General features: G+C 41.2%; 1 protein-coding gene across 1 annotated transcript in view; it reads right to left on the reverse strand.

Moving 5' to 3' along the window:
- The window catches only part of BRMS1 (BRMS1 transcriptional repressor and anoikis regulator), a 59851-nt gene extending 49451 nt beyond the window's left edge, over positions 1 to 10400 (reverse strand). The window contains exon 1 of the mRNA XM_089658070.1: positions 10334 to 10400. Within this exon, the coding sequence (XP_089514196.1) occupies positions 10334 to 10339 (6 nt within the window). The 5' untranslated portion in view covers positions 10340 to 10400. The remainder of the gene's footprint in view (positions 1 to 10333) is intronic.
- Positions 10401 to 24176: the final 13776 nt, after the last annotated feature.

Raw genomic sequence — 24176 nt, forward strand, 5'->3', positions numbered from 1 at the left:
GCAGGAAGGGGGTATAAGTGCCCAGTAGGAAAGTGGTTAAAGGAGCCGCAGGAATATCTGACATGTACTGGCTGTGTGGTATATGTGACAATCTCCCGTATTCTTCATACAGTGCATCCAGAAAGTATTCACAGTGCTTAACTTTTGCCACACTTTGTTATGTTACAGCCTTATTCCAAAATGTATTAAATTAATTTCAACATTCTACAAACAATACCCCATAATGACAATGTGAAAGAAGTTTGTTTTGAAATTTTTGCAATTTATTAAAAATAAAAAACAAAAAAAACACATATACATAAGTATTCACAGCCTTTGCCATGACACTCAAAATTGAGCTCTGGTGCATCCTGTTCCCACTGATCATCCTTGAGATGTTTCCACAACTTGATTGGAGTCCACCTATGGAAAATTCAGTTGATTGAACATGATTAGGAAAGGCATAAACCTATCTATATAAGGTCTACCAGTTAACAGTGCATGTCAGAGCACAAACCAAGCCATGAAATCCAAGGAATTGTCAGTAGACCTCCGAGACAGTATTGTATCAAGGCACAGATCTGGGGAAGGGTACAGAAAAATGTCTGCAGCATTGAAGGGCCCAATGAGCACAGTGGCCTCCATCATCCGTAAATGGAAGAAGTTTGGAACTACCAGGAATCTTCCTAGAGCAGACCGCCCGGCCAAAATGAGCGATCGAGGGAGAAGGGCCTTAGCCAGGGAGGTAAGCAAGCACCCGATGGTCATTCTGAAAGAGCTCCCGCGTTTCTGTGTAGAGAGGAGAACCTTCCAGAAGAAAAACCATCTCTGCAGCACTCCACCAATCAGGCCTGTATGGTGGAGTAGCCAGAACGAAGCCACTCCTCAGTAAAAGGCAAATTTCAGCCCGCCTGGAGTTCACCAAAAGGCACCTGAGGGCCTCTCAGACCATGAGAAACAAAACTCTCTGAGAAACAAAGATTGAACTCTTTGGCCAGAATGCCAAGCATCATGTTTGGAGGAAACCAGGCACCACTCACCACCTGGCCAATACCATCCCTACAGTGAAGCATGGTGGTGGCAGCAACGTGCTGTGGGGATGTTTTTGAGTGGCAGGAACTGGGAAACTAGTCAGGATAGAAGGAAAGATGAATGCAGCAATGTACAGAGACATCCTTGATGAAAACCTGTTACAGAGCAGCGCTCTGGACCTTAGACTGGGGCAACGGTTCATCTTTCAGCAGGACAACGACGCTAACCACACATAACAAAGGAGTGGCTACGGGCCAACTCTGTGAATGTCCTGGAGTGGCCCAGCCAGAGCCCAGACTTAAACCTGACTGAACATATCTGGAGAGATCTGAAAATGGCTGTGCACCGACGCTCCCCACCTAACCTGATGGAGCTTGAGAGGTACTGCAAAGAACAATGGAAGAAAAATATATGTACCAAGCTTGTAGCATCATACTCAAAACAGCTTGAGGCTGTAATTGGTGCTAAAGGTGCTTCAACAAAGTATTGAGCAAAGGCTGTGAATACTTATGTACATGTGTTTTTTTATCTTTAATAAATTGCAAAGATTTCAAAATTAACTTCGTTCACGTTGTCATTATGGGGTATTGTTTGTAGAATGTTGAGGAAAAAAATTAATTTAATCAATTTTGGAATAAGGCTGCAACATAACAAAATGTGGCAAAAGTTAAGCGCTGTGAATACTTTCTGGATTCACTGTATGTTTGGGCAATGGGATAGAGTGACAAGAAAGAAGCCTTTTCTTTCGAAGAAAAGCATCCAAGCCCAGCTAAATTTTGCAAAAACACATCTGAAGTCTCCCAAAAGCATGTGAGAAAATGTGTTATGGTGAAACTAAGGTTGAACTTTTTGGCCATAATTCCAAAAGATATGTTTAGCACAAAAACAACACTGCACATCACCAAAAGAACACCATACCCACAGTGAAGCATGGTGGTGGCAGCATCATGCTTTGGGGCTGTTTTTCTTCAGCTGAAACTGAGGCCTTAGTCAAGGTAGAGGGAATTATAAACCATTCCAAATACCAGTCAATATTGGCACAAAACCTGCAGGCTTCTGCTAGAAAGCTGAACATGAAGGGGTACTTTATCTTTCAGCGTGACAACAACCCAAAGCACACATCCAAATCAACAAAGGAATGGCTTCACCAGAAGAAGATTATTTGGAATGGCCCATCCAGAACCCAGACCTGAATCCAATCAAAAATCTGTGGTGTGATCTGAAGAGGGCTGTGCACAGGAGATACCCTCACAATCTGACAGATTTGTTGTGTTTTTGTAAAGAAGAGTGGGCAAATATTGCCAAGCCAAAATGTGCCATGCTGATAGACTCATACTCAAAAAGATTGAGTGCTGGAATAAAATCAAACGGTGCTTCAACAAAGTATTGGTCTAACCAACCATTTGCCCTCTAGAGGATTTACCCCCCTTAATGACCAGGCCTCTTTTTGCTACTCGGCGCTGCACTAATTCAACTGATAATTGCGCGGTCATGCAATGCTGCACCCAAATGAAATTTATGTCCTTTTTTCACACAAATAGAGCTTTCTTTTGGTGGTATTTGATCACCTGTGCGCTTTTTATTATTTGCGCTATAAACAAAAAAAGATCGAAAATTTTGAAGAGAAACGATATTTTTTACTTTCGGCTATAAAAAATATATAGTAAACTCAAAGTTAGTTATGAATTTAGGCCAAAATGTATTCTGCTCCATGTTTTTGGTAAAAAAAATAAGTGTATATTGATTGCTTTGTGTGAACGTTATGGCATCTACAAACTATGGTATAGATACTGTAATTTACGCCATTTTTTTGCTATACAGCACTGCACTAGATTAACTGACAATTGCACGGTCATGCAATACGGCACATAAATAAAATTTATGTATTTTTTTCACACAAATAGAGTTTTTTTTTGGTGGTATTTGATCACCTGTGAGCTTTTTATTTTTGGCGCTATAAACAAAAAGTTTTGAGAAAAAAACATTTTTTTGAAAAACAATATTTTCTCATTTCTGTGATAAAAAAATATTCAAAAAAACTAAAATTTTATCATAAATTCAGGCCAAAATGTATTCACCCTAAGCTATCTGCTGAGAGGCATATTGAGTCCATGGAAGATTTATTACAGGCCAAAATACATTCCGCTACTTCTACCGAGTATGGGGGTACCACATGTATGAGACTTTTTGGGAGCCTAGCCACATTTTCAGGATCCTGAAATCAAATGACCACTTTGAAAGCCTGAAGGTGCGTAACTTCCTCATTTCACTTCCTATCACAGTTTCGAAGGCCCTGAAATGCCAGGATAGCACCAACCCCCCCCCCCCCCCAAATGACCCCTTTTTGGAAAGTAGACACCCCAAGGAATTTAAAAAGAGGCATGGTGAGTATTTTGCAGATCTCATTTTTTCTCACAAGGTTTTGAAATATAAAAAAAAAAAAGAAAAAATATGTTTTTGTTTTTTTTCTTCAATTTTCAAAAACTTGTGGCAACAAATGAGATCTGCAAAATACTCACCATGCTTCTTATCAAATTCCTTGGTGTGTCTACTTTCCAAAAAGTGGTCATTTGGGGGGGGGGGGTTGGTGCTATCCTGGCATTTCAGGGCCTCCAAAACTTTGATAGGTAGTCAGGAAGTGTAATGAGGAAATAAAGCCCTTTAAAAGCCTGATGTTGCTTATTGGATTTTGGGGTCCTGTATTTGGCTAGACTGCCAAAATGTCTCTCACATGTAATACCCCCATACTTGGGAGAAGTAGCAGAATGTATTTTGGGGAGTAATTCCGCATATACCCATGGCATGTGTGAACAATAAATTATTTAAATGACAATTTTGTGTAAAAAAAATTTTGTTTGTCATTTTCCAAAAACTTGTGGTAAAAAAATAAATTCTTCTATTGATTCAACATGCCTCTCAGCAAATAGTTTGGGTTGTCTACTTTCCAAAAAGGGGCCGTTTTGGGGGGATGGGGGCATTTTATACCCAGCATTAGACGTTTATGCCACACATCACTCACTCTTCTAACCACCTGAAGACCAAGCCTTTTCTGACACTTTTTGTTCACATGAAAAAAAAATCAGTATTTTTTGCTAGGAAATTAATTTAAACCCCAAACATTATATATTTTTAAAAGCAAACACCCTAGTGAATAAAATGGTGGGTGCTGCAATTTTTTGTGTCACAGTAATCGCGCAGCAATTTTTCAAACGCAATTTAGAAAAAAAAGGGTACTTTTTTTTTTTAGTTATTTTGATTTTAATTATTTTAACACTGTCCCTTAATTTTTTTTTATCACTTTTAATGCTATCACAGGGAATGCAAATATCCCCTATAACTTCAATGGGCATTGTCATATATTCTTTTTTGAGAAATCTGGATTATATCAGACTCTAGATATCTCCTCTGCCCTTACATTAATCAGTGTGATCAGATGCTTTCCCAATTTATAAATGGCGCTGTCTATATCCTGTGAAACTGAAGTGATGAAATGCTCATAGCTTCCGATTTCTTAGTCTATAGAGATGATTGGCACCACTCTGGTCTCCGGTCAGCTGGCAGAAACACTGGCTGCATTCTCAGGTTGCTGCATTCTCAGGTTGCCCGGATGGCACGGGACTACCCGAGAAGGCCATGGAAGGCAGTGGGGGAGAGGGGGCATCGTCTCCCGCTACTTGTAAAAGCAATCCTGCAGCTAATTAGCCACTAGGATTGCTTTTACATGAAAGCCGATTGCTGGCTGAAAAAAACGATACCAGGATGATACCTTCAACTGTAGGCATCATCCTAGTATAACCATTCAAAGTCCAGTGATGTACCAGTACGTCGCTGGTCCTTGTTGGGTATACAGTAATACCTTGGATTACGAATTTAATTCATTCTGCAGGACATTTCGTATAGCGAAGCATTCGTAACCCAAAACACTGTTTCCCATAGGAATGCATTGAAAACCAATTAATCCGTTCCGCAGATCAGAAAAACAGTAAACGCTACTAAAATACTGCATGAGTTATTTTATTAACTCATGCAGTATTTTAGTAGTGACAACCACGTGTTAATGTTTCAGCTGTCAGCAGGGTTTCCCCACTGACAGCTGAATGCAAAAGAATCGCTGGCAATTAAAAAAATATTTTACACTCAGCTGTCAGGTGCCAGTTTTTAAATGTAATTACCGGTTTTTGTTTTTTTTTTCCTTCACTATACAGTAGTTCAGAAATTCATTTGTCACTTTCCCCTCCAGCTAAAAAAAGAGAAAGTTTATTTTAGTTTATTTCCCAAAAAGAAACAATGTTTCCTTTCAGTTTCTTAAAAGATACAAAGTATCCTTTAGCTTTGGGGGAAACTGGCAGCTAATGTTGTGAGCTATAGTGAAGAAAAAAAAAAGACAGCAATTGCATTTAAAAATCAGCACTGACATACACTTTGTATTGTGAAAAAAATTAGTAAAAAAATTCATAGACAGAGGCATTATTTTCAATGGATTTTCATTCGTAAACTGAAAATTATGTTAACAGAGGCATTCGTAAACCGAGGTATTACTGTATATGCTTTTTTTTTTTTTTTGTATGTAGCCCAGGGGCGGACTGACAACTCATGGGGCCCCCGGGCAATAGGGAATCATGGAGCCCCTGTGTCCTTGCCCAAACTCAAAAAAGCCTATGAAAAAGGTACCAGGGGCATCTCATGGGGCCCCCTACTGACCCCGGACCCTCGGGTAGTGCCCGAGTTTCCAATAGTCAGTCCGCCCCTGATGCAGCCTGTGGACTGAATAAAAAAAAGAGACAAAATCTCTGCCAGAAAAAGTGTTTGGTATGCCCACCATTAAAATATACCGCCCTGCATCCACCCACTTCTAATGGTGAGCACACATTAGGTACCATGGTGCCACACGCGCCAGTTCCAAGATTGTACAAATGTCTAAATAGTGGCACACTTGAATAAAAATTGTCCACGTATAAGTGGTACCCCATATGGAAAAAGGATGACACCAAGTCCCAAACTATCTTGCCACTATTCCCCATGTAGTCTGGGCATCTGGGGGACTCCACGTGACTATCTTTTCTCTCATAAATCCGAAACTTATAAGTATAGCCTGCTGTCCTCTCACAGGTCTTCTATATCTTGACCCCAAAGCTGGCACGCTTGCTGCAGAGAAATAGCTTGAATGCAAGGTGGTCAGAAAAATTAATGATGGGACTCATCAACGCAAATTTTTTGCTGGGGAGTATAGACATCTGTTAATTTTCGGTTAAGGTGATTTGTGAGGGGCTGAATTTTGAGGAGCCGGTCAAATTCAGGGTCACCCCAAGGATGACAGAGTGTATTGTCGTTGAAATGCATAAAACACATTATACTCTCACATCTATGCCTGGCCATGGAAGCAGAGAACATGGGCATATGATGAATCGGGTCTGTGGACCAATACAACCCCAATTAATTTTTTTTAATAATGCCCATGTTTAGGGTTAGGTCCAAAAAAAAAATTTAAATTTGGAAACCGTAATGGGTTTCCATGCGAATGGTCTGGCAAGGTTTGAATCTAGGTTGGCGGCAGTAAACTGTTGTGCATATAAATTGCTTTGATCCTCAATCAATGCATACAGATTTTCCGTTAAAAAAAGCTCCAAAAAATCAAGGGGAGTAGCTAAATTTGCTATTTCCACCTGAATTCCGGGTTGGGCAGTGAATGGGGGAAGTACGGGTACTGTAGAATTTGTGGGCTGCCAATCGGGATTAGCAAGCACATGCGGAAGGATACTAGGGGCTCTACAGGCCTGTGTGCGAATTCTTGGTGGTTGCAGGACAATACTTGTGCTCGCCACCACACCAGCTTGTACTGCACTTATTGGACTCACCACATCACCAAGTCATACTGCAGTGCTGGTATTATTATTATTATTATTATTATACAGGATTTATATAGCATTAACAGTTTGCTCAGCGCTACAATATAACGGGAGACAATACAGCAACAATGCAGTTCAATACAAGAGGGTTAGCTTACAATCTAAGAGGTATGTGAATGACCAGGAAGTACTTGGCCACTATCCTCAACAGTTCACCAAAAGGTAGTGTGGCACTAGTACTGGCACTCTGCTGCATATGAGAGTCATCACAATTTACCAGAGATCAGGCCTGATTCTGCCAACACTGCGGTTTTGTGTGCAATGTATCAAGTTACAGTAACCTACTGACACTGCACTTGCTGGGGGAGAAGGGGGGGGGGGGTAAGCGTAGGAGCTAAACGCATGTGCTGGCAGGTGCCAGGGCTGATCCCACTAACGCTGCACTTTTGGGGACACTATACTAATGTGAATGCTGGTATAGTGCTGATCTGATCAAACATATTGATCCATTCAGACACTATACTAGCAATGGAGGTTTATTGTGTATGAGCGTCTTCCTGGCAATCGAGGGGTTAAATGTGATTACTGGTGTACTGATGGGCAATCTGATGCTATCTGGGAGGGGCGAGAAAACCACGGGAGTGCAAATCACATATATATATATATATATATATATATATATATGTGATTTTGCACACCTGTGCCACCCTGTAGCAGTAATTCTGCTATAGGGCAGTCAGGAAGTGGTTACATAAGTGGTTTGTGGTATGGCACTGCGTCATTTTAACAGACAATTGCGTGGTCATGCAACGCTGCACAAAAAAGAAATTTACATCCCCTTTTCCCCATGAATTGGGTTTTCTTTCGGTGATATTTGATTGCCTGTACGGTTTTTATTTTTTGCGCTATAAAAAGAAAAAAACAACAATTTTGAGAAAAAAAACAATATTTTGGACTTTTGGCTATAAAACATGTCCAGTAAAAAAATGTAAAAATCAAATTTCGTCATAAATTTAGGCCAAAATGTATTCTGCTCCGTGTCTTTGCTAACAAAAATCCCAATACGTGTAAAATTTATTGGTTTACGTGAGAGTTATAGCGTTTACAAATGGTGGTATAGATATTGGATTTTTTTTTTTTGTATACTAATAATAGCGGCGATCAGTGAGTTATGGCGGGACTGCGGCGGACATTTTGACACTGTTGCACGCTGACCCGGAAAGCTAAGCTCTGCTCTCCGGAACAGTGAGCTGGGAACTGACAGGGAGCAGAGCTGCATTGAAAACAATGCAGCTGTGCTCTGTGTCAGTGCTTGCCGGCAATCGCCAGGTAATCACTGGCCAGGACCCGGTGATTGACACCCGTGGCCGCGATCAGTGCCGCGGGCATGTAAACAAGGATCAAGTTTATATACGTGATCCTGCCTACAGGGGCCGCTTTGCCGCAGTATATGTACTGTGGGCGGTCCCCTAGTGGTTAAGGGTGTGCACACTTATGCAATCATATTTTCAGTTTTTATTTTTACTTCCCTCCACCTAAAATATTTCAGTTTGTTGTTCAATTGACTTTTAGTTTATAGGTTACATTAAAGTTGGAAAAAGTTTATTTTTGTCTCCTTTTTTTACATCACAGAAACCTGAGGTTGTCAACAGCAGAGTGTATATGGAATGAGGTTGTACACAGCACAGTGTGTATGGAATAAGGTTGTGCACAGTGTATATGGAATGAGGTTGCGCACAGCACCATGTATATGGAATGAGGTTGGGCACAGTGTATGGAATGAGGTTGCACACAGCGTATGGAATGAGGTTGCACACAGCGTAGTGTATATGGAATGTGGTTGCGCACATCACAGTGTATACGGAATGAGGTTGTGCACAGTGTATGAAATGAGGTTGCGCACAGCACAGTGTATATGGAATGACGTTGCGCACAGCACAGTGTATATGGAATGATGTTGCGCACAGCACAGTGTATATGGCATGAGGTTGCGCACAGCGTATATGAAATGACGTTGCGCACAGCGTATATGAAATGACGTTGCGCACAGCACAGTGTATGAAATGAGGTTGCGCGGCACAGTGTATGGAATGAGGTTGCGCACAGCGTGTATGGAATGAGGTTGTGCACAGCGTGTATGGAATGAGGTTGCGCACAGCGTGTATGGAATGAGGTTGCGCACAGCGTGTATGGAATGAGGTTGCGCACAGCGTGTATGGAATGAGGTTGCGCACAGCGTGTATGGAATGAGGTTGCGCACAGCACAGCGTGTATGGAATGAGGTTGCGCACAGCACAGCGTGTATGGAATGAGGTTGCGCACAGCACAGCGTGTATGGAATGAGGTTGTCCACAGCACAGCGTGTATGGAATGAGGTTGTACACAGCACAGTGTATATGGAATGAGGTTGCGTACAGTGTGTATGGAATGAGGTTGTCCACAGCACAGCGTGTATGGAATGAGGTTGTACACAGCACAGTGTATATGGAATGAGGTTGCGTACAGTGTATATGGAATGAGGTTGCGTACAGTGTGTATGGAATGAGGTTGTCCACAGCACAGTGTATGGAATGAGGTTGTGCACAGCAGTGTATATGGAATGAGGTTGTACACAGCACAGTGTGTATGGAATGAGGTTGTACACAGCGGTGTATATGGAATAAGGTTGTGCACAGCACAGTGTGTGTGGAATGAGGTTGTACACAGCAGTGTATGGAATGAGGTTGTACACAGCACAGTGTGTATGGAATGAGGTTGTACACAGCACAGTGTGTATGGAATGAGGTTGAGCACAGCAGTGTGTATGGAATGAGGTTACGCACAGCAGTGTGTATGGAATGAAGTTGCGCACAGTGTGTATGGAATGAGGTTGTACACAGCAGTGTATATGGAATGAGGTTGTACACAGCACAGTGTGTATGGAATGAGGTTGTACACAGCACAGTGCGTATGGAATGAGGTTGTACACAGCAGTGTGTATGGAATGAGGTTGTACACAGCAGTGTGTATGGAATGAGGTTGTACACAGCAGTGTGTATGGAATGAGGTTGTACACAGCACAGTGTATATGGAATGAGGTTGCACACAGCGCAGTGTATATGGAATGAGGTTGCACACAGCGCAGTGTATATGGAATGAGGTTGTACACAGCACAGTGTGTATGGAATGAGGTTGTACACAGCAGTGTACATGGAATGAGGTTGTACACAGCAGTGTACATGGAATGAGGTTGTACACAGCACAGTGTGTATGGAATGAGGTTGCGCACAGCACAGTGTTTTGGAGGGTTGCATTCTTCTCATCCACAACATACGACACTCACTCTCCCTCCTCCCGGTAGCAGCTCCCTCTCTCTCACACGTCTCACGTCTCCCCCAGTATGGCTACAAGAACACAACTCCCCTCACCCCCATAGTCACCATTTACAATTTGCACCCACCCTCCCCCCTTCCTGGCTCCAGACCCCTCTCGCTCACCTTCATAGCTCTCCAGGCCGCTCCGCACAGAGTCTACAACAAAATGGCAGCTGAGACTGACGGTAACTTTGTCCAACGCATGATGGCGAAAGACAAAGCTACAGTCCAGCTAAGCCGACATTTTCTCGAAGACTAATAAAGTTTTACACTGACAAACTCTCTGTGTGCTAGAAAATGCCGACGACTACAGACGCAAGCTCTGTCCAATTGTGACGGGGAAAGCGAATTGCGCATGCGCCACCATTTTCTTGCAGCTTGAGCGGAGTGGTGTAGAGAGGAGGGGCAAGAGGTATGTGTGGTTTCCACTAGAAAGAAGAAAAAAAACTTTGGTGTGAAAAGTTGTGAGTGGGGTCTAGAAGTTAACCACTGGCCTTCCAGAGGATTTACACCCCTTCCTGACAGGCCATTTTTTGCGATACGGCGCTGCGTTACTGCACCCAAATGAAATCTACGTCCTTTTTTTCCCAAAAATAGAGCTTTCTTTCGGTGGTATTTGATTGCCTGTGCAGTTTTATTTTTTGCACTATAAACAAAAAAACGACAATTTTGTAAAAAAAAAACCTATGTTTTTGACTTTTTGCTATAAAACGTAATGAAATTTAAAAAATCTAATTTTGTCATAAAATTTAGGCCAAAATGCATTCTGCTACATGTCTTTGCTAAAAAAAAATCCCAATATGTGTAAATTAATTGGCTTACGTGAAAATTATAGCGTCTAGAAATGGCGGTATATATACTGGAATTTTTATTTTTTTATACTAGTAATGGCGGTGATCAGCGACCATTTTGACACTGGGGGGGGGGGAAGGACTTGGTGCCACTGACATCCCCAGTGACACCAATACAGTGATCAGTGCTAATAAAAAGCACTGATACTGTACTAATGACACTGGGCAGGAAGGGGTTAACATCTGGGGCGATCAAAGGGTTAACTGTGCACTGTGTTGTGTTTTACATTGTGTGCTGTGTGTGATTTACCTTGGAGACATGCTGCTTTGTATTGCTCTGCTGTGCAGAGAGATACAAAACAGCATGTCCATGCTGACAGGAGAGAGACGTGTTGTTTACACAAATCCTCTCCCCTGTTAGCTTTCCCTGACAATCGTGAGCGGGGAATCTCCAGCCAGGACCCGGTGATTGACATCCCTAGCCGCCAATGGTGGCGCAGGTAGGGTGGCATGCTCACGTGATTTTGCTCAGTCCTGCGGCGGGCAAGCAGCTAAGGTGATAATTAAACTCGGTGCCTTCTGTGCATCAAATTAGCGTCAGAACCTGTGTAATTAATGTATTTGGTTTTAAAGGAATGAGGTGACAACCCTAGTTTGTGGGTTCTGGCCGTTTGAATGGCTGAGCTGTGATGACATCACTCCCGCGCATATGATCGTGGCACAGCACTCTGAATGGACAGCAAATGTCCATTCAGATTACCGTGGCTGCTACAAATGGGAATATCTTCTAAACGATGCACATTTAGGAGATATTCCTTGTACCTACAGGTATACTTTATTAAAAGCTTACCTGTAAGTACTAGTGATCAAGCAATATTTACGACCACTTTAAGACTGTGCAAGGAATAGAGTGCAGAGGTCAGGAGTGTGTAGCATACATAGTGATGGGCTCAGGAGTAATGAACAAAGTGCAGAGGTCAGGAGTGTGTCGCATACATAGTGATGGGCTCAGGAGTAAGTAATTCACAAAGTGCAGGGGTCAGGAGTGTGTAGTGTACAGAGTGCAGGGGTTGATAGTGTGTAAAGTAGTGCAGAGGTCAGGAGTATGTATCACGCAAATAAAGGGTTCATAAGTAACACACAGAGTTCAAAGACCAGGAGTGTATGAAACACAAATGTATTGGTGAGGAGTTCATAACACACAGCCTGCAGGGCTCAGAATGAAGCAAGATACAGAGTGCAGGGGTCAGGAGTAGGTATTGCATGGAGTGCAGGGGTCAGGAGTAAGTAATGCATGGAGTGCAGGGGTCAGAAGTAAGTAATGCACAGAATGTAAAGGTCAGAAGTAAGTAATGCACATAGTATAGGGGTCAGGAGTAGGTAATGCACAGAGTGCAGGGGTCAGGAGTAAGTAATGCACACAGTGTAGGGGTCAGGAATAGGTAATGGGGTCAAGAGTAGGTAATGCACAGAATGTAGAGGTCAGAAGTAATGCACATAGTGTAGGGGTTAGGAGTAAGTAATGCACACAGTGTAGGGGTCAGGAGTAAGTAAAGCACAGAGTGTAGGGGTAAGGAGTAGGTAATGCACAGAGCGTAGGGATCAGGAGTAAGTAATGCACACAGTGTAGAGGACAGAACTAAGATATGCACATAGTGTAGGGTCAGGAGTAAGTAATGCACGCATTGAAGAGATCCAGAGTAAGTAATGCTTAGATTGTAGGGGTCAGTAATGCAAAGAGTACAGGGGTTGGGAGCAAGTAACACACAGAGTGCAGGGTTCAGGAGTAAATAATGCACATTGCAAAAAGGTCAGCCTTCAACTTACCTTCTCGTTATTGCAAATCACTTATGTTTTCAGTCACATGTAACAGGCTGGGGAAGGAGGTGGGTTACACCTCTGGCTGTGGAGGCAGCAAGAGTTGGTTGCAGATGGAGCAAGAAGTAGGAGGCATTCTAGTTTAATACAGGTCAAACTGCGCCTGGTATTGATTAATATGGGATTCAGCCTTTTGATTTAAAACCAGGGCAATCCTATATTATGTAAAACGGGTAACAACCCTATCCTGGACTGAGCGTTACTCACGAATGACATATGAGTGACCCTAAGTCATGTACGATAAGTCAAGCCTGTATAATGGTGTGCCCCTGCCCCCACCCCCTCCAGGAAGCATGCAAATCACAGGCTGGGCTCACAGGAAATGGCCAGATTTACTTGAGTGCCATTCTTCCGCAAGATGATTGGTGGCACTTGACTGAGGTGGAAGCTAGGGACAGTGCTGGAGCATGCAGAGGGTAAGTAGGAATTTGCAATTATTTTTTTAAAAGTGAAATTTGGGAATTGAAAAACAAACAAACAATTATTCTCACTTAGGTGTATGCTGCATCTGTCCTATGCTACCTCTAAGACTGAGAACTGAGCGATCAAAGACTGTTGATCGCTCAGTTCACAGTCTTCAGTGAGCAGACAACCAGTGACTGACAGTCACCGGCTCTCTCCTCTGCCCCTCCAGAGCTCACTGGAGGGCTGAGCCAGCTGTCATTCAGGGATCTGGGTGTATCCCGACATTAAAATCAGGATCTCTCCAGAGTCTGGAGTGGCTGACTGATTTCAGCCAACAGTGGACTTTAGCCAGCTGTCAGCTGAAAACGGGTAACAGGAATGCAGAACAAAGTGTGCTCCTGTGACCCACAGGAGAAGTAGGGCCAAAAGAGCTTTGGTCCTACTTCTCCTTTATTGCTGGAGAGTGGGGATATTTTTTTAAATAATCATAAAGGTATTTATTTTTAACCCCCCCCCCTTTAACCCCTTCCCGCCGGCAGTATACAGATATGCAGCCTCATGGAAGAGGGTCTTTATTCATGAGGCTATATATACAGTGTTCAGCATAAATGAGTACACCCCAACAGATTTGTCAGAAAACCTTTACTTTCCTTTCAGAATCAACATTTTCTACGGGACACTATACTACAAAATACTCCCACAAATGCGGGCCTTTAATTACAAACAAGATTTGTTAATTTGCACCCACAAAAAAGTATTTTTACTAACAAATTAATTCAAGACCAAAGCTAAATTTTAGACAACTGTGATGGGAGTCACTTTGGGTGGTTGGCCCATGGAACCCAGCTCATTTTAGATAGGTGGGGTGACCCCTGTCTCAGCTTCCCATATCCCTATTATGTGTAAGTCACCCTGTGCCTGTTAGGGGTACAGGGTGATCTGTCCTAATATTGGGGTGGGGGGTTGTTGATTGTTTAATGCCATGTGGTTGCATCCCATTGTTCTATTGTGTGTCTGGCTTGGGAGCAAACTATTATGGGATATATGTGTTTATGTGTATTGGCTTGGTGGGGGGTGTCTCCAGCAGCCCTCCCTTCTGATGGGACTGTTGGTGTGTCTCTTGTTGCTAAGTGTAGATTGCCCCGCCCTGTGTCATTATGCATGGAGGGGGGATTGCCCCCTGAGTGTATGAAAAGCCAGTTCGAGTTTCAAATAAAGAGTTCCATGTTCAGACAGACTGGTGTCATCTAGTCTTGTTTGGTCGGCTGTGGTGTCTGTGTTCGGACGGGGAAGCAGTATTATAATGGAAGTACCCAAGTGCAGTCTGGGGTCGGTTCTGTTACAACAACAAAATCCTGATTAACAAGAATTCAACTACAGGTGAGTCTAATTATTCATTAAACAGGTGTCCAGCAGACAGTGGATTATAAAGGGGCATTACTCAACAAAGAAAACTTCTTCCCATTTCATGCTGTCAGCAATGGCACCACATGGAAGAAAAATATCACAAGGCCTGACAAAGAAAATCATTTCTTTACACAAGAAAGGTGAAGGCTACAAGAAGATCAGCAAAGCTTTACTCCTCAGTCAGAATACTGACTGTGATACAAAAATTTAACATAGATGAAACTGCAACCATCTCACAAAGACGTCCAGGACGTCCATGGAAGTTAACACCTTGACAGGGGCGTCTTCTGATGAGAAGAGCTGAAGAAAATTGCCATGCAAGTTCACTGCAGTTAGCTAAAGCAGTAGAAAGCCAAACTGAGGTGATTGTTTCCAGTAACACAATACGGTGTACACTGCAGAGGAATGGCATGCATGGGTGTCGTTCATGAAGGAAGCCTCTCCTATGCCCACGCACAAAAAAGCCCGCCTACAATTTGCCAAAGGCCATGCTGAAAAAGAAGACTACTAGAGCTCTGTACTCTGGAGTGAAGAGACCAAGATAAATGTTTTTGGGACTGATGGCTTTAAAACTGTATGGCGTCGCAAAAGTGAGGAGTACAAAGAAAAATGCATGTGAAACATACTGGTGGCAGTGCCCTTCTGTGGGACTGCATGAGTGCTGCTGGTGTCGGTGAGCTTTATTTCATTGATGGTATCGTGAATTCACAGATGTACTGCTCTATATTGAAAGAGAAGATGCTACCATCACTCAATGCCCTTAGTCGTCGTGCACTTTTCCAACATGACAATGATCTAAAACACACATCTAAAGCCACTGTTGTATTTCTGAAGACGAACAGGGTGAACGTGATCCAGTGGACAAGTATGTCTCCTGATCTGAACCCAATCGAACACCTATGCTCTAAAAGAGGAATAAAAAAAGATAGATGTAGCAATATGTCGCCAACTTGTTCACTCTATGCCTAGAAGACTTGGTGCTGTCCTTACAAATCATGTAAGTCATAACAAATACTAGATGTAGTAGTTTGTGTTCTGGGGTGCATTCATTTTTGCATCAACTAATTTGAGTAAAACTGAAGATTTTGTAATCTAAGTTATATTATTAACCTTACTTTCATGTAATGAGCTAAACAAATGTTCTATAAAACTCAGTTTTGTCAAAATTTTGTAAATTGTTCTTGTGTTCATTGTGATATTGATTAAAATCTTAATTTTCAAAAGAGGTGTACTCATTTATGCTCAGCACTGTGTGTGTACCTGTCTTTGTGCTGGGAATGAACCACACAGAGCACTCCCAGCACAGAGAACAGCCTCTCACTGAGACCTCCGAGTCTCGTACTAAAGATCGGGACCCGGTACTCTCAGTTCCCAGTCACCTGATTGCTGTGATAGCCAAATCAAAGGCTGCAGGCCGCCCATGTCTTTTCTTTTTCTTCTGAATGGAGAGAAGTTGTATCTTTCTGTCCTTGCAGGGGAGAAAGAGGTAAACAAACAAAAGTGTGTAAAAAAAAATAGATCAAGGATTTATTTAGGTCAATGTCAGTGTTAGTGGCAAGGCAATGGTCAAAGGTCAGGGTCAAAGATCAGGGTCAATATATTTTGGTTAGGATTTTTCTTTTTTTAAAAAGCAGTTTTTAAACTAGTATTAATGTCAGTGTGTTTTAGGTAGGATAAAAGAAGCAATATGTGTACTGTTGTTTCTTGGCCTTACTATGGGTACAAACCACAACTAACATACACATATGTGGTATCACTGTGATCGTCAAGAGCAGGAGAATTTATTTTGGGATGTTCTTTGTTGGTAAGTTACTGTAATAGCATGAAATATACAGCTAAATTTAAACATGTAGGTTTTTTTTACTATTTTGAGCCAGTTTTCTTTGATAAGAATAAAAAAAAAAAATCAGGAGATATTAATTTACATTTACCACCAAAAGAAAGCCCAATTTGTCCTGAAAAATAAAACAAGGTATAATCCACCTGGATACACAAAGTAGTTGGGATGATATGTACAGTTTTACTAACACATGTCAAAGTTGCAAAATTGTGTTGAAGTATTAACATTTGTTTTAACTTCCGCTCCTAAGGGGCTAAACAAAATTTGAATAATTAAAAGATTTACAAGTTTAAAAATGTAAAAATGTTTAATAACATTAATATACTACTAAAGGTCCCCAATTTATTGGGATAAAATTCTAAACCCACTTTAAGCCTGCTGTCAGTTGAAAACGGGTCACAGGAGTGCAGAACAAACTGCACTCCTGTGATCCACAGGAGAAATACAGCCAAACGAGCTTTGGCTGTAGTTCTCCTTCAGCCCTGGTTCACACTGATGCAGTGCGGAATTTGCAGCGTTTTCTATGCGAATTCCGCACAGTATCAGAATCGCCCCCCGTTCATGCGAATCGCTGTGGGTGTGTATGTTAACAACACCCCAAAAGCGGTCCACAAAACGCGGTGCGATGTGCAGAATCGGATCGCATAGGTGTGATTATACCCATACAATCCGATTCTAGTGCGAACCAAAAAAATGGCTCCAATCATACCACACACAAATTGCATGTGATTTGCACAGGAATGCGGTGTGGTTCCTGTGCGAATCACATGCAATATACTGCAGCGCATATATGTGAACCCAAGCTTAAAGTGTTACTAAACCCAGGACCCTACATTCACTATATCTGGTCTCCTGCAGTACAAACTACATGGAAATGAAATTATTGTAGTAAATATAAACTGCTAAATACCTTTTCTCATCAACAGTATATAGCAGTCTTGCGACTTCTATCAGTGTTCAGCTGAGCACTGGCTAAAGCTTGTAGGAGGAGTTTTCATTCTCCTCTGACTTTCCTCTGAGGCTGCATAAGCTCTGACCCTCTGTCTGGAGAGTCTGGAGAGAAAAAAAATAGATCAAGGATTTATTTAGGTCAATGTCAGTGTTAGTGGCAAGGCAATGGTCAAAGGTCAGGGTCAAACATCAGGGTCAATTTATTTTGGTTAGGATTTTTCTTTTTTTAAAAAGCAGTTTTTAAACTAGTATTAGTGTCAGTGTGTTTTAGGTAGGATAAAAGAAGCAATATGTGTACTGTTGTTTCTTGGCCTTACTATAGGTACAAACCACAACTAACATACACATATGTGGTATCACTGTGATCGTCAAGAGGAGGAGAATTTATTTTGGGATGTTCTTTGGTGGTAAGTTACTGTAATAGCATGAAATATACAGCTAAATTTAAACATGTAGGTTTTTTTTACTATTTTGAGCCAGTTTTTCTTTGATAAGAATAAAAAAAAAAAATCAGGAGATATTAATTTACATTTACCACCAAAAGAAAGCCCAATTTGTCCTGAAAAATAAAACAAGGTATAATCCACCTGGATACACAAAGTAGTTGGGATGATATGTACAGTTTTACTAACACATGTCAAAGTTGCAAAATTGTGTTGAAGTATTAACATTTGTTTTAACGTCCGCTCCTATGTGCTGATCACATGAACCCTCCCAAAGAATAAAAAAACTCTCTAGCAATACACACTAAACTAAGCATGTACAGAGTGACTGCTAGAGCTCTGTGCTATCAGCAGATGGATTGGGGACAGTAGAAGAAGCGGAGGATCAGAGAAGACAGGATCAGCCTTTTTACACAATGCGGAGGATTAACTCCTTAGGTTTCACAGTGACAAGCATGCTTTGCTGCATATACAGACTGATTTTACAGTTGAGGGTTTAGTATCACTTTAAAGTTTATGTCCAGGACAAACTTATTTTCTTATTTATTATTTATTTCAGGTACTTATATAGCGTTGTCAATTTACGCAGCACTTTACATATATATTGTACATTCACATCAGTCCCTAACCCTCAAGGGGTGTGCAATCTAAGGTCCCTAACTTACATTCATACACATAGTAGGGCCAATTTAGACAGGAGACAAGTAACCTATCAGCATGTCTATTCTTTTTCCTTAGCCTTGGATTAAGTTGGAAAGGATTATAATCTCCCTTGGGTTTCTTTCTCTGAGAGATTAAGGCTGCTTTTAACTTGATCTGTTTTAATTCCGTTTTGAGTTAAAGAAACAGAAGAAAAAAGCATGACCAATAAATGCTATAGAATTCTTCACACTGGTCATTTGCGGGTGCAGAGTGTTTTTCTAAGTGCTGCTTGTTGCATTTTTGGTGCAGTAAAAAAAATTGCACCAAAATTGCTCCTCCTCATTGAAATGAATGGATAACGCATAAAAACCACATCCATTGCAAAAACACATTAAACACACACCTCCTCATTGAAATTAATGGAAAATGCACCAAAAACATGGCAAAATGCAGTTGCGTTTTGGTGTTTTTTTTTTGAGTCACATGTCAGGTGAAAAACGCTGCAGAAAAGCAGTAAAAATGCAGCAAAACCACACTTGAGTTTTTTTAACCATGTTTTTGCAATGGAGCAGTGTGAAAGTAGCCTTACACCCACTTCTAGTCCTGTTGACAATGAGGAACTCTGCAACAGCAACATGGACAGAAATAAAAATGTATGGAAAGGCTAGGACCTCTGTTAGATTTCTAGCCCCTGTTGCTAATTTTTTCTCTCACCTTGTTTAGTAAAACCATTGTCAGCAAAACAGGAAATAATGGAAGAAATCCCTTACGGACCCTCGAATAGAAGGAAAAAACTGAGTTCTAATCCTTCCTAACCCTATCCAAAACTAAGGAAAAAAAAAGTTTTGATATTCACTTTAGTCACCAGTCACACTGCTGTGATTTAAAATTGTCCGATTTGTGCGCAATTTCAGGTGCGATTTCTGAAGACTTTATTGCTACTTTCAATGATTTCTTGCATTTTAGCAGTGCGATTTCCATTATATTCTGTGTATGTGAAATCACGTCACAACTGCAGAAAAAGTAATGCAAGAACTACTTTAGAAATCGTGCTGCAGCAAATCGCACATGTTAAGACACTGACATTCACATTCATTAGATGCGATTTTATGTGCGATTTCAATTCCAAATTGCGCCAATGTGACCGGGTACTTAAAGCTATTCTAAAGGATATTCTTTTTTTGTAAAATAAACATGTCTATACTTACCTGCTGTATGCAGTGGTTTTGCACAGAGCAGCCTGGATCCTCCTTTTCTTGGGTCCCCCACAGGCTCTCTTGGCCTCCTGTCTGTCGGGTGCCCCCACAGCAAGCAGCTTGCTATGGGGGCACCCGCTGCTCCATGTGTCCATTCACACAGGGAGCCGTGGCTTGGCCTCACCCCTCTCTCTTCTTATTGGCTGGCTGTGATTGACAGCAGCGGGAGCCAATGGCTCCCACTTGCTGTCTCAGCCACTGAGGAGGCAGATACCTGGAACAGCTGAGGCTGTCATGCACATCGCTGGGTAATGATGAGGCTCAGGTAAGTATTGAAGGGTCTGGGGGAGCTGCTGCACACAGAAGGTTTTTTAACTTCATGCATAGAGTGCATGAAGGCAAAAAACCTTGAGCCTTTAGAAACACTTTAACACCTTGGCGCCGATGCCTCCTGGCCCTTTAAGGGTTTCAGAAGCCGGGAGGCGGGGCAGGGTTTTAGAGTCATGTGACCACCGTGATTCACTGTCACATGATCAGGAAAGGTCCCGATCGAAAGAAGAGATCGGGACCTTTCCGTGAGTACCGGACATTTGTGCTGGGAGCATGCAGGGAGCTTGCTCTCAGCACATATGTTTTTCTTCATTGCACGCAAATGTGCGGTCGGCACCAAGAGGTTAAGGTAACAAATAAAACACTTTTTTGCATAGTTATTCTAAGGCCTCATTGTATATACAAGCAATTTTTAATTACAAATCTGAATGCAGCTGCATCATTTTCAATGGCGCCATTCACACAGGTGCATAAACATGAGCTTTGTTCAGATCCGTAATACAGAATCCAAAAATCTGCATCTAGGAACATGTGTGTTACTTGCTTACTCGTATAAACACATGTATACGCATTTGTAAGCACATAAATTAAGTCTAAACAAAGGGAAAAATAAATTATCATAAAAACAAATTATTTTTCCATATGCGTCCGTAAGGCGATAAAATGCATCTATACACAAGTATTTTACAATATGCAGGAACTTTTCTCCTAGAAAGCTCATGTGTGGTAACATTAGTAAAAAAAATTTACAGTCGTGAATGAGGCCTAACAGAAGAAAAACATTAACTGTCCTATTTTACAGTCATGCATGCTGGCTTTTTGGATGAAGTGAAAAGAACATTTCTCTAGCAGTGTTCAGTTGAGCAGCAACAAACTTCAGATAATATGTCTGTCAAACAGAAAATCTCCCACTCAAACTGTCAGTTTAAAAAAATACATTGTTTCTGCCAGTATTGCAAATAATCTAACAAAGTGAGTTAATTCAAGGATACACCTTTCTTACGCCAAGCAATGAAAATGACACTAAGGCCTCATGCACACTGGTTGTTATAAAAATGCCAGTAGTGTTAGCTGTAGAATGCTGCATTAAAAACATTATTATACAGGATTTATACAGTATAGCGCCAACAGTTTGCTCAGCTCTTTACATTATATAAAACATAAGTTTTGTTAAATTTTTTAGCCTTTTTGCAGTAGCTTTTTTCAGCTTTTTCAAGTGTTTTTCAACAATTGTGTTTTTTAGCAAAATAATACGCCCACAGTCTTCAGTCCTCATGCATACTGGATGTTTTTACAGCTGCTGTTTTTAGCTTTTGATGTTGTTTCCTACAGCCAGTAAACTCCCGAGCATGGTATCCTATGTGTCCATGCACACATAGACTGTACTCAACGTTTTTTGGCAGGGGCGTTCCTTGGCTGGAAAAAAAAACAGAACTAGTGGGTTTCTAGAGGATAACGAAGTACTACAACTTTTTATAGGGCTGTGTGTTTGTGTATTTGTATGTATGTGTGTGTATTTGTATGTGTGTGTCTGTGTATGCATGTACATGTGTCTGTGTGTATGTAAATGTCTCTGTGTGTGTGTATGCACATGTGTGTATCTGTACATGTGTCTGCGTGTATGTACATGTATGTGTGTATACATGTGTCTGTGTGTTTGTACATGTGTCTGTGTGCATGTACGTGTGTCTGTGCATGTACATGTGTGTGTTTGTGTGTACGTACGTACATGTGAATGTGTGTTCATGTGTCTGTGTATGTATGTACATGTGTCTATGTGTATGTACATGTGTCTGTATGTACATATGTGTGTGTATTTCTGTGTATGTACATGTGTCTGTGTGTATGTACATGTATGTTTGTCTGTACATGTGTCTGTGTGTGTATACATGTGTCTCTGTGCGTGTTTGTACATGTTTCTGTGTGTGTATGTACATGTCTGTGTGTGTGTACAGGTGTCTCTGTGTGTGTGTATGTACATGTGTCTGTCTGGGTGGTAGAGTATGGGGCATTTGAGGTACTGCTGGGTTGGATAGTAGGTAGGATATGCTTGGTAGAGTTATGGTTTTGTGAGTGAAAGATGGGGGGTTATGGTTGTGCAAAATACAATAGTACTGAGGAAAGCATTCCCCAATCAACACTGTCTGTGCTGTAAGAGGGAATAGAGCAATTTTCTTTCCTTCCTCCCTGTCGTGCAAGGAAGCAGGATCAATTAATATATGACTTGTCTTAGATACACTAACAAATTGAAGATGAACTTCAGCTAATACTTTATAAGCAGTTACAGTTTTGTTCTTTTTGGGATCAAGGTTTTACCTAAATAAATAAAAGCTGATCATTGTAAGCACCCCTGCTAGTGTTAAATGGTTTGTCTGATCACTGTAACAGTTACATTCTGATGGAGAGCTTGTTCTTATGAAAACAGACTTTTTGGCTGATCAGCAAATGAATATAGAAGAAAGTCTAAAAAATAAATACAGCTATCACATCTAAGAAATGGTAAGCTGCAATGTAATAAATTGTTACTTTTGGGTAATTTTTGCAGGCTTATCTTTAAGGGTATGTGCACATGGAAGAATTTAGGCATTAAAGGGTTAGTTCACCTTTACCAAAAAACTTTTTGGAGAACTTAAAGATAAATAACTGGGATTCAAAAGGCCCTAGAGAAATGGAGAAATTAAAAGATGACTTACTTAAAGACAAAGACCTTGTTATCCGCCCAGCGGACAAAGGGGGTGGAGTAGTTGTTTTAGATAAGAAAGATTACCTAACACAAGTATACGATATATTGAATGACGGAAATACGTATAAGGTGTTACATAATAACCCACTCATTCCTTATAGAAAGACACTTAAATGTATTCTTAAAAAAGGATATGAAGTAGGCATATTGAACAAAAAAGAAAAAGAGTACTTGTGTCACACAGCTCCCAAATTACCCATTTTTTACTGCCTACCAAAAGTGCACAAGAATCCGGTTAAACCTCCGGGCAGACTAATAGTGAGTGGCATAGGTTCATTAACCTCACGCATAGGTGAATATATTGATTATTTCTTGCAACCACTAGTCAGTAATACTCCCGCATTCTTAAAAGATACGAAACAGGTGTTAACAGACCTAAAAACCATTAATCTACAACATCCCACTTATCTGGTGATGGCTGATGTAGCGTCTTTATATAGCAATATCAAACACACGGATGGAATGTCAGCAGCGGAGTTTTATTTAAATATGGCAGATGACATTCCAACACCATAGAAGAAATTTATATTAGAACTCCTAGATTTTGCAATGACGCATAATTATTTCTGATTTGGAGACAAGTATTATTTAAAGACCACGGGCATTGCCATGGGGGAAAAATTTGCTCCCAGCTTAGCCAATCTGTTTATGGCTAACTGGGAGGAGGAGATAATATACTCCAGAGATTGGCCTGACCTCATTTTTTATAGGCGGTACATTGATGATATTTTACTCTTGTGGAAAGGTGACGAATTCTCATTGACCAATTTTTTTAACACTCTTAACCATAACAGTTTAAATATTAAATTAACGTATGAGCACAGTTATTATGAAATTAATTTTTTAGATTTAACACTTTTTAATGACGGAACGAGAATTTTAACTAAAAGTTTTTTTAAAATTACAGATAGAAATAGTTGTGAGAACTCGCTTCCAGTGGTAGAGCTTCTTTAAAGCACACAGCAACTCACTTCTTTTGAAGGGCCTTTTTTGCCCAATTTTATTTAAAGGAAAAAGTTCCAGAAACACAAAATGCTTCCCACACAGGGGTATCCACCATCAAACCAATTCAGCCTTCTGGCTCTTTCAGTTACACAGCTTTATATCTGTCTCCTACAGACTCCTTCCACAAGGTTGTTTTTGCACACAGCAAACCTTTAGCACACAGCTATTCTGGCTCCCACCTCTACTAGGTGAAGCCCACCTGACTCCACAGCAGAGACCTCCTGTCTGCCGGGGTGGAGCCCTCCTGACTCCGTCTGCCGGGGTGGAGCTCAGAATCATGACCTGGCCTCCACAAAAAGGCCTGCACACACCTGTGCAATTATCGCGCTGGCTGC

Source organism: Staurois parvus, unplaced genomic scaffold (genome assembly GCF_062004578.1).
Source record: "Staurois parvus isolate SC_StPar_1 unplaced genomic scaffold, SC_StPar_1.0 ptg001051l, whole genome shotgun sequence".
Classification (NCBI taxonomy): Eukaryota; Metazoa; Chordata; class Amphibia; order Anura; family Ranidae; genus Staurois; species Staurois parvus.